The 16407-nt window shown below is 40.3% G+C and overlaps 1 protein-coding gene across 4 annotated transcripts in view; it reads left to right on the top strand.

The window, feature by feature from the left end:
* Pde1c (phosphodiesterase 1C) overlaps nt 1-16401 on the top strand; it is a 459933-nt gene extending 443532 nt beyond the window's left edge. For 3 of the 4 annotated variants that reach the window (XM_040738289.1, XM_040738291.1, XM_040738292.1), the window contains 2 exons: nt 1467-1544; nt 16121-16401. In XM_040738289.1, coding sequence (XP_040594223.1) covers nt 1467-1544; nt 16121-16134 — 92 coding nt within the window. In that variant the 3' untranslated portion in view covers nt 16135-16401. The remainder of the gene's footprint in view (nt 1-1466; nt 1545-16120) is intronic. The other variant, XM_040738290.1, reaches the window with a different exon arrangement.
* Nucleotides 16402-16407: the final 6 nt, after the last annotated feature.

The raw sequence follows: 16407 nt of genomic DNA on the forward strand, positions 1-16407 counted from the left end.
TCTGGCGACAGGGCTGTCACCGAGGGATGTCTCCAATGTGGAAAACATACTCCAGCACTAGGTGTGTTGGTAGAGCACTGGCTTGCCGAAGGGGGTCTGTGCAGAACATTTGGCAGCAGTTCCTTCCCCCTGGGGTTGTTATAAGACTTCACCGCAGTGATCATGTGCAAAGCACTTGGAAACCTTTGGCACACACTGAAAAAGGATAAAGTTCTTCACTCCTACATATCCTGCCACTCCTGCCCACTGCAAAACTTAACCACTAGGAACTTCTCGATTCTGTGACTACGTAGTATTTGAGTATTAAGGTATTCCTGGCCTCATGCAGCTGAGAAAGAAAGGCACCATTAGTAAAACCAGTAAGGAAAGCATCGAAAACTTTGAAATGAGGATGGCACAAAGCACCCCTCCCTCCTCTTCACTGTTACTCCAGTTATGAGGCAGATCACCAAGAATGACTGTCCTCATCAAGGGGTAACTCCTTGTTCTGTAGCAGGCCACACATGCAATATTCCTAAGCTGTCGGCATCTGCCACACACATTCAACTATGCTGTTGCCAAGTGCAACCACCACAGCCAATATGTGGGTATGGATAGGTCATGTGCCAAGTGCCAGTAACATGTTATTGGCTCTAACAGGTGGCAAACCAGACTGGCCCATAACTTGGTAACCCACAGTTTTAGGGGATGCAAGTATGTTTAAATTTGCTCTTCTGTACTTGATTCATATAATGGTAAAGTTATTTGCTAGATATAAGATTCTGACTTGTACAGAAGATTGCCTGAGGGTCATTGGCATTATTCTTCAGTCATGAACTCCATCTATTATATCATGGCCATGTTTTAACACACTTCTAAGATGCTCATAAATACCCACCTTCTTTGATGCTCATAGGATCATTCTCTTTCCCTCATCAGTGAGTAGTATTTTCGACTTTGGAAAATGATATTTTGACAAGTTCATTAATTAGAATAACACATAGAGCTCTGTCTTGGGATAGGGACCACTGCCTTTGAGCAGTAGACCACGGTGTTACATTTAGCACATAACTGGCTCAGGTGCATCTGTCCATAGTCCTGTACATACAATAGACACTATTAACCCCATTCTGCAGATAAGAAACGGAAGCATAACTATTAGTCAGCATAGTTAGCTAGCTAGTTAATTAGTATAACTTACATGTGCTCCAGGGTTTCCCTCACTTCACAGCCTAACAATAGAACTGAGTTGTCTTTCTTAGAAAATTAGCCTTGACTTAAGCACAACTCTGTTTGATTGGATATTTCAGTTTTAATTTGTGACTGTAACCCAATTTTCAGAACCTATCATGTGGTTACAAAAGACACGGATACCAGAGCGTGTGCTCCCTGGTGCCCCTGTGCTCCACTGGGTCTCATCCACGGGTCTGAAGCGTCTCTACCTCCTCTGATGCACACATTCAGTTTGCCATGCTTATTGCTTTCAGGTGACTTGAAAGATGGTAAAACTAAGGCAGACAAGAAGGATCACTCCAGCACCGGAAATGATTCAAAGAAAACAGATGGTAAGAGTGCCATTCTCATCACGATTTCCATAGAGTGCGCGACTGCTGCAGACATGTTAGCATTGTGCCGGGAGGGAAGTGGGGTAGTATGTAAAGAGAAAAGCCTTTCCTTGAGAGAAGCCTTCCGGCCAGCCTGGTTCTAAAGCCGCATCAGTCCCAAATAAACACACAGGAGGCTATATTAATTATGAAGCTGTTGGCCTTGCTTGTTTCTTACTGGCTAGTTCTGACTTAAGTATTTACCCCATAATTGTTAATCTAAGTATTTCTCTTACCGGAGAAAAGTTCTGGGCTTCCTACCCCATGGTGGTTACATGTTGAATCTCCTTATGTTTCTCCTTCCCAGCGTCCTCCTGGACTCCTAGTCCCACCTATCTTGGTTCCCTATTGGCCCAACAGTGCTTTATTGACATATACATAGGACTTCCCCATCAGTGGTTAATTTGTCCTCACATTCCACCCTGAGTGAGACCTTGCTACATTTAATGAGCACTAGCCTCCCCGTGCAGTGAGTTACAAATGCCCTGTGTGTCTTTTCCTCTCCAGCATACTTCCTCATCACAGACGCTTTTTGTATGCCCCCTTTTCCTGCCTGGCATTCTCTATTGCAAACCTCAGAAGAAACTTGATTCTAGACTTGCTGATTGCAGTTCAGTAGACTAGCACACATTGCTAATGTATGTGCTTAGAACCATTGATTGCACAACATAAATAGGATAAGTTTAGTGTTTTCATATTTTTTCAATCTTGTATTCAAGCTATTACTTTTGGTAAAGATAAACACGAGAATCTGTTCAGTGTTAGGTTGGGAATCAAAATACACTCTCTTAGACTCCAGTTTTCACTAGCATGAACAAGTACTGAAGACAGTGACAATGCGGGACCAAATGGATTGAACCTACAGTGTCACTAATGGGTATGCATTGCAATGTATACCATGAATGAGCTCGTAGTGCAAAGCAGCTTCATGAATGAATGGGCCTACAGTGTTCTGAATGGGCCTTCAGGGCCTTCAGTGTCAGAAAGGAGCCTACACTATAAGGCATTTAATCAATGGGCCTGTTATGTGATGTATCTCATGGGGACGGTTTTTAACTTTACATCAACAACTTTCTACTCATCTAAAAGCTGGGAATGGCAATTACATTACCCTCCCCACTTGGAGCTCCTAGATAGTGCCATTCACCTTCACCCATTATATAAATTTCGTAGTTTAACTTGTAACCCTATGTCCTCCATGATCACCCCTTTATGCATGGGCATAATTGTCAGATAAAGTGAGCTTCTAGGAAGTGGTTTGTGAAGGGTACCATATTTTCTTTGCATTTTATCCCCCGATGACATCTTATTTAATAATAAGCTGTTGTTGAATTAGTTTGTATAGAATATCTTTGAAGAACAAATGCTGGATAATCAAATTGAGGAATAAAATGAAATTTAAGGGAAATAATTTAAATATCTGTTAAAAGGAGTTAGGAATGGATTTGATCAAAACACATTGTATACTTCTATGAAATTCTTAAACAATAAGTAAAGATATATTTTGAAAAAGAAATAAAAAGAAATTCAAGGTCATCCTTGGGTTCAAGACCATCTTGGGCAACATGAGACAAAGTTTCAAAAAATAAATGGAGGCTGGAGCAATAGCTAAGCAGTTAGGACAGCTTGTTGTTCTTGCAGAGGGCCAGGGTTTGTTTTCCATCACCCCCATATTAGCTCACAACCGTATGCAATTCCAGTTCCAAGGATAAGACACCCTCTTCTGACACCCTCTTCTGGAATCTTCAGGAACTACATGGATGTGGCCCATACATATACAGGCAAAACAACCATACATGTAAAATAATAAAATAAAAATAAGATTGGGGGAACATGTCAACTCCTCTTGCTGTAGCCATAATGACATCTATCATTACTTTCATATGTAAAGTTTGTTTTTAAACTGCTCCTTTTAAAAGCAATGAGAAACATCACTCCCAGTGTCTTATCATATTATACCTAAGGAACTCACACCTGCAATTTCTCATCAACTTGTGCATGAAAACAGAAACCACGTGCCTAATGAGTTATCCCCTCCTTGAATAATTATGACTAAGCAGTGAATTATGCAGAAATACAATACAAAATGGTGACTTCTTAGCTCTACCCTCTATGAGAAAGATTGTTCAAATACCAGAGATTCATTGTCAAGTGTCATGAGACCAAGTCAAGGCAACCGACCCCAGAAATTGCTCTGTGGAGGAAACCAGCACTCAGACACCTGCCCCATCCTGCATTTAACAATGAGCTGACTCCCAGTCTTCATTTAGTTATTTTTAAATAACTGGCATGATCCCATTACAAGTGGAATGGGTTAAATTTGATCATCTTCATAAAGCCTTCTTATTTTAACTGTGCCTTTAAGCTGAATTATTCCCAAGTATGTGCAAGAATTAAACTTATTGGTGCAGTGATTAATTAAGTTCTAGGTTCTTGGGAACAAATAAGCAGAAAAAGTGACTGTTTTATGAACAGGATTCTTGATCTGATGTTACAGTGAACTGGCTGTAGTAAATAGTGACAAGTCCTGCTCTCTGTCTCTGTTATCTACCTATGACACCAACCTGCAACTGTTTCAGGAGAGACTCAGTATGACGTGCTTGTGAGCTTGTAGGAAAACAGGCTGAGTGTGTCTCACACCCTTTGTCACTGCTTTGGGATCAGCAAGACTGAGGGCACTAAGCTTTGAAGACTGATGCTCTTTTCATTCAAAACCTTTACCTAGACTAAAGCCACTTCTTGATAGGAAGAAGCAGAAGAGAATTTGATGACTTTCACTTGTCCCTTCCTTTTGGTCACTAAAGGCCTTTAATTAGAAAATCAACTGAAAGGAAATATATAGATCAGTACTTAGGTTGACTAAAATATGGGAATAAGATCAGAAACATTTCTTTGCAGTGGGTCCTATTATATTTGGTAACCAGGGGGAGTTGCTTGAACTTCTCAGTGGCCTTCCCACCATCCTTACTCCGGAGAACCACTGGAGGCTGTCAGATGGAACATTCTGGTATCTGTCTCTACCTTTGGGGTGTACCTGCTAGGAAGAGTGAGCCTGGGCTGTTTGTGTGTCTGGTGTCCTGGCAATGAGGCTACTCTACAGCATCCTTTTGGTCTCCTTTTTGGACAGATGTGTTACTATCTTCTAGTCATTTTTGATTGTTTTCCTGGTTCTCAATCTTGAAACTTTGCTATCTTTAAGGAAGGTATTTTCAAATGTTTTCATTCTCTTGAAAAGTTTTCTCCACCATATTGTCACAAACTTTGTACTCTGTATGCATCTTCAGATCATATGATGTGTAAAATAGGTCAAAATGACGAAAGTCTGGGAACTCCTGCTGTGGCTTGACCTTTTCTCCCATACCCAAGTTGGCATTGCTGTAGCTGGGGCCTAGAATTCTTTATAATTACTTTAAAATTAGCCCTTAATAAATTCAGTGCTCAGCTTATTTTTCAGTACTCTGCACTGTTGCATATTGCACAAACATAAACATTCTGGGGTTATTTTCCACAAATAGCTAAGCCCATGCATACGTGTTTGTGTGTGTGTGTGTGTGTGTGTGTGTGTGTGTGTGTGTGTGTGTGTGTGTATGCATCCTCCTCAAATGATAACACTACTTCTTACACTGGAAAAGTATCTTGCAATAGCTATCTATGTATTGTAAGAAAAAAATAGTCATTTCTTTAGTAAATGAATTGCCTTTAGCATGAGAATTCGGCATCCTTGTGGGTTGTTTTCCATGGGTGCAGAGGGCCCAAACATCTGGAGTGCTCTGGGTCCCTATTAAGATAACTCATCAAGGCAACACACGTTTGATTAATATACTAGTCCCTTAGCCATTTGTCTATGGAAGCTCCTTCGACCGAATTAAACACACTGACAGTAAGTGAAAGCTGAGCTTCAGCATGAAGAAGCAGGAAGTGTTTGTTCTTGGAAGCATTGTACAACCTCGTTTTCCCAAGAACTTTAGCAGAACACACTTCAGTGTCCCAGCTAGGGAATGGAGGGAGAGTCGTGATGCAGTTTCGGGTGCTTGCCATGAATCAGGACAGTGCTTCACCACTGATACTCCATTCAGGTGTGTTGTCTAAACATTTATATTTGTAAACATCGCTGTTGCTTTCTAGTTAATTTTGGATTCTGCTCTGTACATTGACTAAACAGTAAGAGATTCTGTGAGCTCAGTTATGCAGAAATGTGCTTTTGTGGTTTTAGGGTGGCAATTGGGAAGCCTACGGGCAAATATGGATGTGGGTGAGAAGTGGGCAGGGTGGGCTTATTTTAGTGATGGACTTCGTCTTAGGATAAGGGAAACACAGGACCTGTGCTTACTCATGGCCCTGGCATTGATGAGTCATGACGAATCAGTCCGATTTGCTCTTGAAGAACTAACACCCACCACAGATCAATGAATTGTGAATATAATTTCAGGCTGAATCAATGGTAGATTATGCAACAGAAAGTGGTATGTAGAAGCCATTTAATTTTCCATGTAGACTCTGTGCTCTGGAAGTGTATATCCATAGTGTATATGCACTGTATATTTATGTGTGTGTTGTATGATGGAATATTAATGGGTTAAAAATTAAATTGTGGGCCAGGCAGTGGTGGGGTGTGCCTTTAGTCCCAGCACTTGAGAGGCAGTGGTAGGTGGACCTCTATGAGTTCGAAGCCAGCCTGGTCTATAAAGCTAGTTTTAGGATATCCAAGGCTACACAGAGAAACCCTGTCTCAAAAACAAAGAATTAAATTGTGTTACAGGATGGAAAATATCTAGCACCCATTCATGCTCTTGTCCCAGCCACTTAGAACCCAGTCTCTTATCAAATTGGTGTATAATTAAAATGTCAAACAAAAGTCTATTGCATGTTTTTTGTTAAAGACAAAATTAAAACTTTTCAAACAACTTTACATTGCAATCATTGATATAAAAGCTTTCATTGTTTCATTTTTTCTTCATGGCATTTCATTACACTCTTGATATCACATTATATTTGTCAAGGGGCCTGGCTTGACAGAGAGTAAAAAAATAATTCTATCAACCCCTTCCACTTCCACTTCCTCCCTCCAGGCCCACCCATGACACTTCCCTTCAACTCCCCCCATGTCCCATCCCACTTTCGAGTTGATAGCCTCTTTTTCTTTTATTATTACTCTTACATACACTATATAAGTGTGTATATGCATAAGTACAGACATGTAAATACAACCTGCTAGGTCCCTTTTTGTTATTTGTATGTACATGTTTTCAGGGCTGACAAGTTTGTATTAGGCAACCAATCTGAGAACTCATCCATGGGAGATACTAGTTCTCCAGCTCTCAGCAGTCACTGGCTACCTGAAGTTTTGTCTAGGAATGGGGCCGCGTGAGTTCTCCCTTTCTGTGTTGGCCTATGTGTGGATATCGTCATTATTCAGGTCTTGTCTGTGTATCCATTTCTAGTAGAGGCTTCTGAGAATTATGACACTTACAACCCTTTCTTACCTTTTCCATGGTGTTCTTTGAGCAGGAACTGTGCTGTAGATATATCTGTTGTGGCTAGGCAACCCACAAGCCGTTGATCTTTGCATTGTTACAGTCGTGATTTTCTGTGGACAGTTTTTATTTTCTGTAAAGAGAAGCTTCTTTGATGAGTGTTAACAGCGACCCTTACCTATGGGTATAAAAATAGGAATTACAATGTAGTCAACAAATTATGCTGGAATAGCAAGTAGGAAATAGTACATTCTCTTCTAAGATCCATGACCTAAAGTTGGCTAGGCATCTATGAACAGGCATGATTTTCCTCATGTTCAGCAGGCCTCAAATCCACTTAAATAGCTGCTGGTTACCGTCAATATGTAAGTGCCTGACTTGTGCCTGTATGAATATCTTGCCATGATGGTCACTGTTTTTGTTCATAGGAGTCACAAGCTGGTAAGAGTGTTTGTTTTTGTTCCTTACTGTGGAAGCTAGATTGCAGGAAATAGGCTTTCAGGTTAGATCCAGCTTTAATAATCTAAGTCCTGTGTCCCAAGTGTATGCTGTCTTCAGGAATGGGGCCTTATTTTCAACCTCTGAGAGGCATACAAGAGCAACAGGTATAGCCTATGGTTTGAGGAGTCATCTGGACTATCCTGTTCAGCCACATAAGAAGAGGTACGTGAGGCTGGTTTTGGGATTTTGGATACTCTGTGGTACTAACAGGGAGCATTGTCACCCAAGTGGTATAACACTCTCTCTCTCTCTCTCTCTCTCTCTCTCTCTCTCTCTCTCTCTCTCTCTCTCTCTCTCTCTCTCTCTCTCTCTCTCTCTCCCTCCCCTCCCCCTCCCTCCCTCTGTCTCTCTGTCTGTCTCTGTCTGTCTGTCTGTCTGTCTGTCTGTCTCTCTCTCTCTCATAAAATGATTCTTTGAGGCTTTATCAAACAACCTTGGTGCTCTGTTCCTCCTTCTCATTCTGTATTGACCTCCCTCCCAGTTAGGGCCCCTTTCTCCTTTTTCTATTTCACCTGATATTCCCCTCTCAAGCATTCCTAGGATTCCTTTTACTTTTCTGGCTTCTGTGGTAACTCCATATTATATGCTTTCCTCTGAAGATTTGGAACTAGGTACCACAGATGAAAGAGAACATGCAATGTTTGTCTTTCTGGGTCTGGGTTTCCTCATCCAATATAAACATGTCTAGGTCGGTCCATTTAACTTCAAATTTCATGATTTCATTTTTCCTTACAGCTGAACAGCATTCCACAGATGTATAGATACTGCATTTTCATTATCCTTTCATTTACTGAAGGACATTTAGGTTGTTTCCATTTCCCATCTATTGTAAAATAGATGTCTATGAACAGTGCTGTGGAGTAGGAGCTGATTCTTTTGGTTTTCTGCCAAAGACTGGTGTAGCTGGATTATATCATATATTTATTTTTAGTTTATTTTTAGTTTTTTGACCATTCTCCATACTGATTTCCAGAGTGGCTATATCAATTTGCATTCTGACAAACAGTAAATAAATATTCTGTTTCTCCCACAGCCTCACTAGAATTTGGTGTTGGTTGTTTTCTTCATCTTAACCATTCTGACCTGGGGTGAGATGAAATCTCAGAGTTATTTAAGTTGCATTTCCTTAATTGTTAAGGATAATGAACAGTTTTGGGCATAGTTCATAGTCATTTTTCTGTCTTCTCAATAGAACGTTCTGTTTAGATCCCTGTAGTAGTTTTAATGTACTTGATGCCCCATTGGCTTATATGGAGTGACACTATTAGGATGTGTGTCATTGTTGAAGTAGGTGTAACTTTGTTGGAGGAAGTGTGTCACTGTGGGGACAGGCATTGAGGTCTCCTATGCTGAAGATATGCCTAATTCAGTTCACTTCCTGTTGTTTTGGATCAAGATGTAGAATTCTCATTTCCTTCTCCAGAACCACATCCCACCATGATGTTAATAGACTAAACATCAACCGGCCTACTTAAATTTTTTCCTTTATAAGAGCTGCTGTGGTCATGGTGTCTCTTCACAGCAATAGAAACTCTAAGACAATCCCTAACCCGTTTCTTAATTGGGGCATTTGTTTCCTGCCCTCTTTTTTCTGAGTTCTTAGTATGTTCTGGAAATTAATCATTTATCAGATATGTAACGGATAAAAATTCTCTTTCACTCTGTGGGTTTCTTTTTTATTAAGAGAAATTGTTTCTTTAGCCATATAGAAGCTTTTTAGTTTTATGAGATCCTATATGCTAATTTGTTGGCCCTAATCTCTGAACAAATGAAGTCCTACTCAGAAAAACCTTTCATACACTTGTATCCTGCCTATGTTTTCTTTTATCGGTTTTAGCATTTCAGATTTCAAAATGAGTTCTTTGACCCACGTGGAAATAAGTATGGGGCTAAATTCATTCTTGGTCATGTGGGTATCCAATTATCCTAGCTTCATTTGTTGGTAATGTTTTTTTTTTTTTTTTTTTTGGTTTTTCGAGACAGGGTTTCTCTGTGGCTTTGGAGACTGTCCTGGAACTAGCTCTTGTAGACCAGGCTGGCCTCGAACTCACAGAGATCCTCCTGCCTCTGCCTCCCGAGTGCTGGGATTATAGGCGTGCGCCACCACCGCCCGGCTGTTGGTAATCCTTTTTATAAATATCAGATTACTGTAGTTTCATGCACTTATGTTAGGGTTTTCTATTTTGTTCCATTGGCAGACCTGTCTATTTCTGTGCCAGTACCATATTGGTTTCTATAGCTCTATAATATGTCTTGAAGTTTATCTCAAGATATTTTACTGTCTTTGATACTAACTGAACTTTTTGGCTGATTCTAGAAGTTTTCTGGTGGAATTCCTTGAATTATATATAATACCATGTCATATGCAAATAGGTATAATTTAATTTCTTTTCCTTCTGTATCCTTTAATTTCCTTCTATTTCCATATTGCTCTGGCTAGTCTTTCCAGCACTATATTGAAAAGTAGATGGGATAGTGAACAGCCCTATCCCATTCCTGAGTCTGTTAAGTTTTAGTCAATGTGTGTGTTGGTGTTAGTTTTCTTTTCTCTATTTGAGCTATCAGTCATGCTCTGTGTTTCATTAATTACAGCTCTGTTTGTTGTTTTTGTTGTAGAGTCTTTTGACTGTGCTCATTCCTCTCTTCAGTATGGAGTATTGCTTCCAGTGTCCTATTTAATATTTCACTTTCGTTGGATATGATTTCTTTTAGGCTGTGGAAAGTTTTTATTTCTTCAACTATGGCAGATAGTTTTTCTGGATGCAGTAGTGTAGTTTGGCAATCTACATCTTGTATTACATGGAGTGCATTGCTCCAGGTTCTTCTAGCTTTCAGAGTTTCCATTGAAAAATCAGCCATGATTCTGATATGTTTTCCTTTACATGGTTTTAACTTATGTAACATCCAATAATTTCTCTTTGCTCCATGTATTTAGTGTTTTACTTATGATATGCCTTGAGGAGTTTCTTTTTTAGGTAGGGTTCTATGTGCTTCTTTTGTCTATATTGGTATTTATTTCTTTAAGAAAATTTCTTATAAAGACCTGGTCTATGACATTGTCTTGGAATTTTTCTCCCTCAACTATGACTATAATTTGAAGATTCATATCTCACATTTCCTGCAAGTTCCTTTCCTGTTTTCTGTTTTTTCATATTCTTCACTTATTTGGTCTAGATCTTCTGCTGTCTTTGAGTCCTCATATTATATCTTCTGCCCAATTCATTGTACTTGTAAGACTTTTTATTAAGATTTCTAATTGTGATACTGAGTTTTTTTTTCAATTCCGTCTTCATTTCAGTTTGTATTCTCTTCAATGTTTCTATCTCTTTACTGATTTTGTTTTCAAATCTTTAATTATCTTCATCATTTTATTCAGGTGAGAGTACGAATTTATATTATACTGGACATCACTCAGGTGTTTATTGTTAACTTCTTGGAGTTCAATAAGGTATTTGTTAATGCCTCCTCTCAAGTTCTTTTAATACTTTGATGATATTTATGATTGTCTTTCTAAAATCTGTGCCCTGGTCTTCATTTACATAGTTCTCATTAGAGAATACTTCTATGGCTCTACTGGTTTTGATGAGAGGAATGCTGTCTTGGTCGTTGATACTGTTTTGTAAGATTTGACTTGGTGTGTGGACCTCTTTCTTTGGTTTCTATCTGGATAAGAATTTATCATGCCTTAAATTGGGTGAGTGCAGAAGCTAGTAATTGTAGCTAAGCCAGGTAAAGGTGGTGGATAGGCTGTTTAATTGGACCAGGCAAAGATGGCTCCTAAAACCCAGGACCAGAACTTGGTCTATTTGTATAGAGATAGCATCAGGCAGAGGGAAGAACTGGAGAGGAAAGGAGTATCTCAACAGTCAGATGTGGCTTGCAAACAGAGCAGGTTTGAAGGACTTGAATCTTGAGGTTATGGAGATGGAAACAAGATATTGAAGGACGGTTGATGGAAGAAGCAATTTACCAGGCAAAGGTGGCTGGTGAACAAAGAAGCTAAGCTGCAGATTTGGATCTGAGCTTCTGGGTCTGTAAATGGCAGTGCGCAGTAGTGGGAAGATAGAATTTTGATGGAAAAGGTGTTTTTCCTTTTTTAAAAAAATAATGTTGGCTCCAGAACATGTAAAAATAAAATAGTAATAACAAATTACATATTTATTTGTTTCTTGCCTAGAAAAAATACATTTTTCAGGTTCTATGTAAACATTTAGAGAAACAAAGGTAACAGTACATCTTCACATAGAAACTCTACTTATTTGATTAAATCCTTTAAAACAACAGCTTTTGAAATAAATACTAACCCAAGACTATCTATAGCTTTAATGCCATATCACGGTTAGATACCCACATTCTCAAGACCAGTGTCAAATGCCCAAGCCTGGTATTTATCTTAGAACTCTCAGAGAAAGGAGTCCTTGATTTGCCAGTGAGGTCATATGTGATTCTAAGCATCAGATCACGACAATAAATTATTGGAACCATCGGGAAAGCATCAGATTCATCCTCTTTCCTGTGTCTGTGCTGAAACACCATGGTTTGCTGAAGTAGTAAATTCAAGGAAAGCATGGAGAGCAGTCAGGCTGAGTTAGGTCAGGAGTCTGTGCCTCCCGAAATTGTTTAGAAGGACCCCCTTAGCTTTCCTGGTTATGGTTCCTTCTTGGCTTCTCAAATGCAAAGACTGAACAAGTTGTCATGTGCAGAGATTGTGTCTTATACACCAGTGTGGATGCAGACCCCTGCGGGACTTACAGGCCTGTCAGAGGTGGCTGGGACCTTCCTTGGTGGTTGGAAAGGTGACACTTTACTTAAAATAGAAAGTGAAAGCAGAAAGACACATTGAATCCTACAAGAAAAAACATGCTGCACAAAGGAGGTTTGAACACAGCAAAGGGAGAGGAGAGCTTAAAACCATCATTATTTGCAGTGGTGTGACTTGGATTGAAAAGAAAGACAATGTGAGAACTATCATGCACCCAAGAACCTACCGTGAGTACAAACTACAGCATCTTCTTGTGTTTGGGGTCAGATGGGACATCCTGCAGGAAAATGGCATAGGTCAGCCTTTTAGGAGTTATAGTCCCACCTTCATCTGTCGTCTGACCATCTGTATCTTTTTCTGTCATCTACTGATCCATGCATCCATTTGTCTGACTAGCTCTGCTAGGATATATGATCAGAGCATTTTATTTGAATAGTGTGGGGCACGGATAGTATATGCAGTTGAATTAGCTTAGAATAATTCTTCTAAAATCTTAGCTTTTATTGGGGTTGTAAGAGAAAATGTGTACATTGAAAATAACCCCTTAAGGGTTAAACCAGCCCAGTCTTAATCCCTTTGATAACCCCAGAAACAGCTGACCAGACAAAGGTTAACTCTTGAATCCCAGGCATCAGCCTGGGAAGCCAGCATGGGACTGATCAAGACCCCCTGAATGTGGGTGCCAGTGAGGAGGCCTAGGGAACCTATTGAGCCTTGGGCAGCAGATCAGTACCCATCCCAAGTATACACACGGACTTTGGACTCCCATAGAACAATGTGAGGTGCACTCTCTCCCCGAACTCTTGGGGAAGGGTCTAGGCCCTGCCCTATATGAAATGACAGACTATGCACACCCCCATGGAGGGCCTCACCCTCCATGGGGAAATGAGGGGATAACGGGGGGAGGGGGAGGGCTCGGGAGGGAGGGAGGGAATGGGAGAGGGACCTGGAACTGACTTGTGAAGCAACCTTGTTTCTTATCTAAATTTAAACTGGAAAATAAAATTTAAAAAAAAACTCAAACTTATCACCCCAAAATTGGTTTTACACATACAGTTAAATAAACACATTCACATCTAAAAAAAAAAAAAAAAAAAGAAAAAGAAAAAAAGAAAATAACCCCTTAAAACAGCTGCCACAGTCTGAGACTAGATCAGTGAAATCTATACCTTGATAGATCTAATAAATATCTCCAAAATTATAGTTTTCTCAATATTAAGATAATGGTTATTTATATCCCAGAAAATTCTATTTGACAGTTAAAATTGGGTTTTGTTTTTCAGTTTATTCTCTCCATTTCTTTTCCTATGTAATGTTTTGCAAATATTTGAGTCATTTGCTCTGTGGCTTTGATATTTTTGTTGATTCCATATGGAGGCAGCAGCAGTGGTTTTTTCCATTTGACAATAAAGACTTGGGCACTGATCTTTCCTCAGCCAAGCCAGTTTACTTTTTGGACTCTGAGAAGTAGTTGAATCAGGCCATTAAAAAAAAATAAACCAAATCCAAGAAAAATGAACAAGAAATGTTTAGAGTGTTTTTTTAAGGCCAGGACCAGATTCTTATGATATCTGCCTACTCAATACCCTGTGATGACATGAACAGTATGAGTGATAAATACATTTCAAAAGCTCTGTCACACTCACTTGAGCGTTTTCCATTTCTTAACAGCATGGCCTTTAACCTGGAAGGTTATAAGAGCCACACTGAGTATCTCTTCCCTGCACATATAGGAAAGGTAGAATAAGCAAGGATACTCTGTTTTGAATCCATCTCCAGTTTCTGTAAGTGAAGTTGCTGAGATGTCATATCTACCACCATGAAGCAAATACACTTAATGTGGCTTCTTGTGCCGCATGTTTGTGCTTCAGGATTCGATGCTAATCAAGCTCCCAGTGTCAGATGTACAAAGACTTAGAGCAAGGAGCAGGTAGGGAACATTTGCCATATCATTTTCTCTAATCATCTGAAGATGGGCCTCATTTCCATTTTAGTTCATGAATTAGTCTTTTTTTGTTGTTGTTGTTTTCTTTTTCGAGACAGGGTTTCTCTGTGGCTTTGGAGCCTGTCCTGGAGCTAGCTCTTGTAGACCAGGCTGGCCTCGAACTCACAGAGATCCGCCTGTCTCTGCCTCCTGAGTGCTGGGATTAGAGGCGTGTGCCACCACTGCCCGACGATTTAGTCCTTTTAAAGCAAGTGAACTTAGCAACATTTTTGTGGCCTTCAGAGCCGTCCATGGATGTAGAATCAATGAAATTTGAAGCAATGATTGTGAATACAATGCAGTACCGCAGCCATTCCTATAATCTGTCCTCGGGGTCTTCATCTTTACACACTCTGTGGTACTCTGATGTTTGCTCAATTTCAGTTTAACCTGAAAACAACTATGAAAATCTGAAATGCCTAAGCACACACAAGAATTAGAGTGAGGAGAGGCTCAGGTGTAATTAACTAATCAGGACAAGGATGCCTGTAAGGCAGCTGTCCTTCTCCAGAGATTAGTTGCACAGCCATCCATATGAGACTTCTATATCAAGAATATTGGATTTTGGAATACCACATCATGCTGTAAAGGACAAAAGAGTGTACAGAAATAGTTGTTATCATTCCACCTTTTCCATATAATCTGCCTTACACTTACTGAATTCCCTTCCTTTCACCTAAGAAGTTACTTACTGAGTATGTGCCAAGTATTGTTCCACACTCAAGAAATGATAAAAATATAGACACACTTTTCCTCTTCTCAGAGTCAAGTTTGTCAGAGAACACCATCCTTCCTGAGTAGATGTAGGCATCCTTTCTTCTATTATTTCTCCCAAATGGGTGCAGTTGCTAATGGAGGGTAATCATAGCCAACATCCAGCTCCAAATGGAGAGGAGCAGCAGGAGGTCTGGATCAATGGCCCCTGGAGAACTGAGAATTGTCTGTCATTACAATAGACCAGAAGGGGCTCCCTAGCTCCTAACTCCTTGTCTGCCTGATTTCAGCTCAGTCCTATTTAGGAGAGGATCATTAAAGTTGAAGGGGAGGCTTCCCTTGTCCTCAGATGCCTCTGAAGCCTTCTGTACTTGAAGCTGTTACCCTTCCTGAAGACCGGAACCCTGCACTGCTGTTCCCTTGGGGCCCTGTACAGAAGGGACCTTTTTACACAGGGAAGGAAGGCTTGATGAACTACTATTGGCAGCCAGTTTTGCATGGGGGTTATAGTTTTAAATTCCCTCCAGGATCCATGAGGTTACATGGAATAGAGCACAACTAGTGGAAAAAATTAATCCCAATATTGTCTCTTTCCACTAATTTAATACTGGATCCATCTGCATGGTGATTTGGACTGGGGAATGTCTTGTTTGGAATGTCTTTAGGAAGCTTCTGTAAATGGGTCAAATAAGAAAGTATTCTTTGCTTGGAAACAAGATTAGAGTGATCTGATTTCTTCTGATCCCACTGACCATTGAAATACACAAGCCAGACTGTCAGCCACTGTCATCTCTGTTACAAAATATAGTGGCTCACTAACCACATTGCTTGAGCCGAAAGCCTATAGGTCCAGTTTAAACTGCCCTTGTGTTTGTGTGTGTCTGGGCCTAATCTGCTGAGATTGTCCTTTCCAATAGAGTGAATCTTGTTTTGGGGAGAGAAGACTGTCCTATCTACCAACTGGTTTTCTGCCATAACCAGTCTAAAGTGTTCCATTGATCTCCTTGGATTTTTGCCCCCAGACTTTCTTCTCCAGAGACCTGAGGGTGGAGGGGAGGGAAGGCAGCATTGATACCTTTCTTTTTCTTTTTCTTTCTTTCAGATCCAGAAGAGTAGAAAAGACCTCACATAGACTGGGGCTGCCAGTGTCTCGCGCCATTTTAGCCGAGCTTCTTCATTCTCCTACTTCCACAAAGACCCATGTCTGGGGAAGGTGTACAGCTTTCAAAATCAAGTCCCACATTTGGCCTTCTCTCACGCTGTCTCCTCCCAGGGGCCTCTGGGGGTTGTCTTGTGGTCTTAGAATTGTGGGAGATTTTTCCCCCTGAGCACACAAACTCCACTTGAGGTTTGTTTTGCTTTGTGTTCATTTTTGCCCCACTCACAAAG

The sequence above is a fragment of the Mesocricetus auratus genome, unplaced genomic scaffold (genome assembly GCF_017639785.1).
Source record: "Mesocricetus auratus isolate SY011 unplaced genomic scaffold, BCM_Maur_2.0 Super-Scaffold_100676, whole genome shotgun sequence".
Taxonomy (NCBI): domain Eukaryota; kingdom Metazoa; phylum Chordata; class Mammalia; order Rodentia; family Cricetidae; genus Mesocricetus; species Mesocricetus auratus.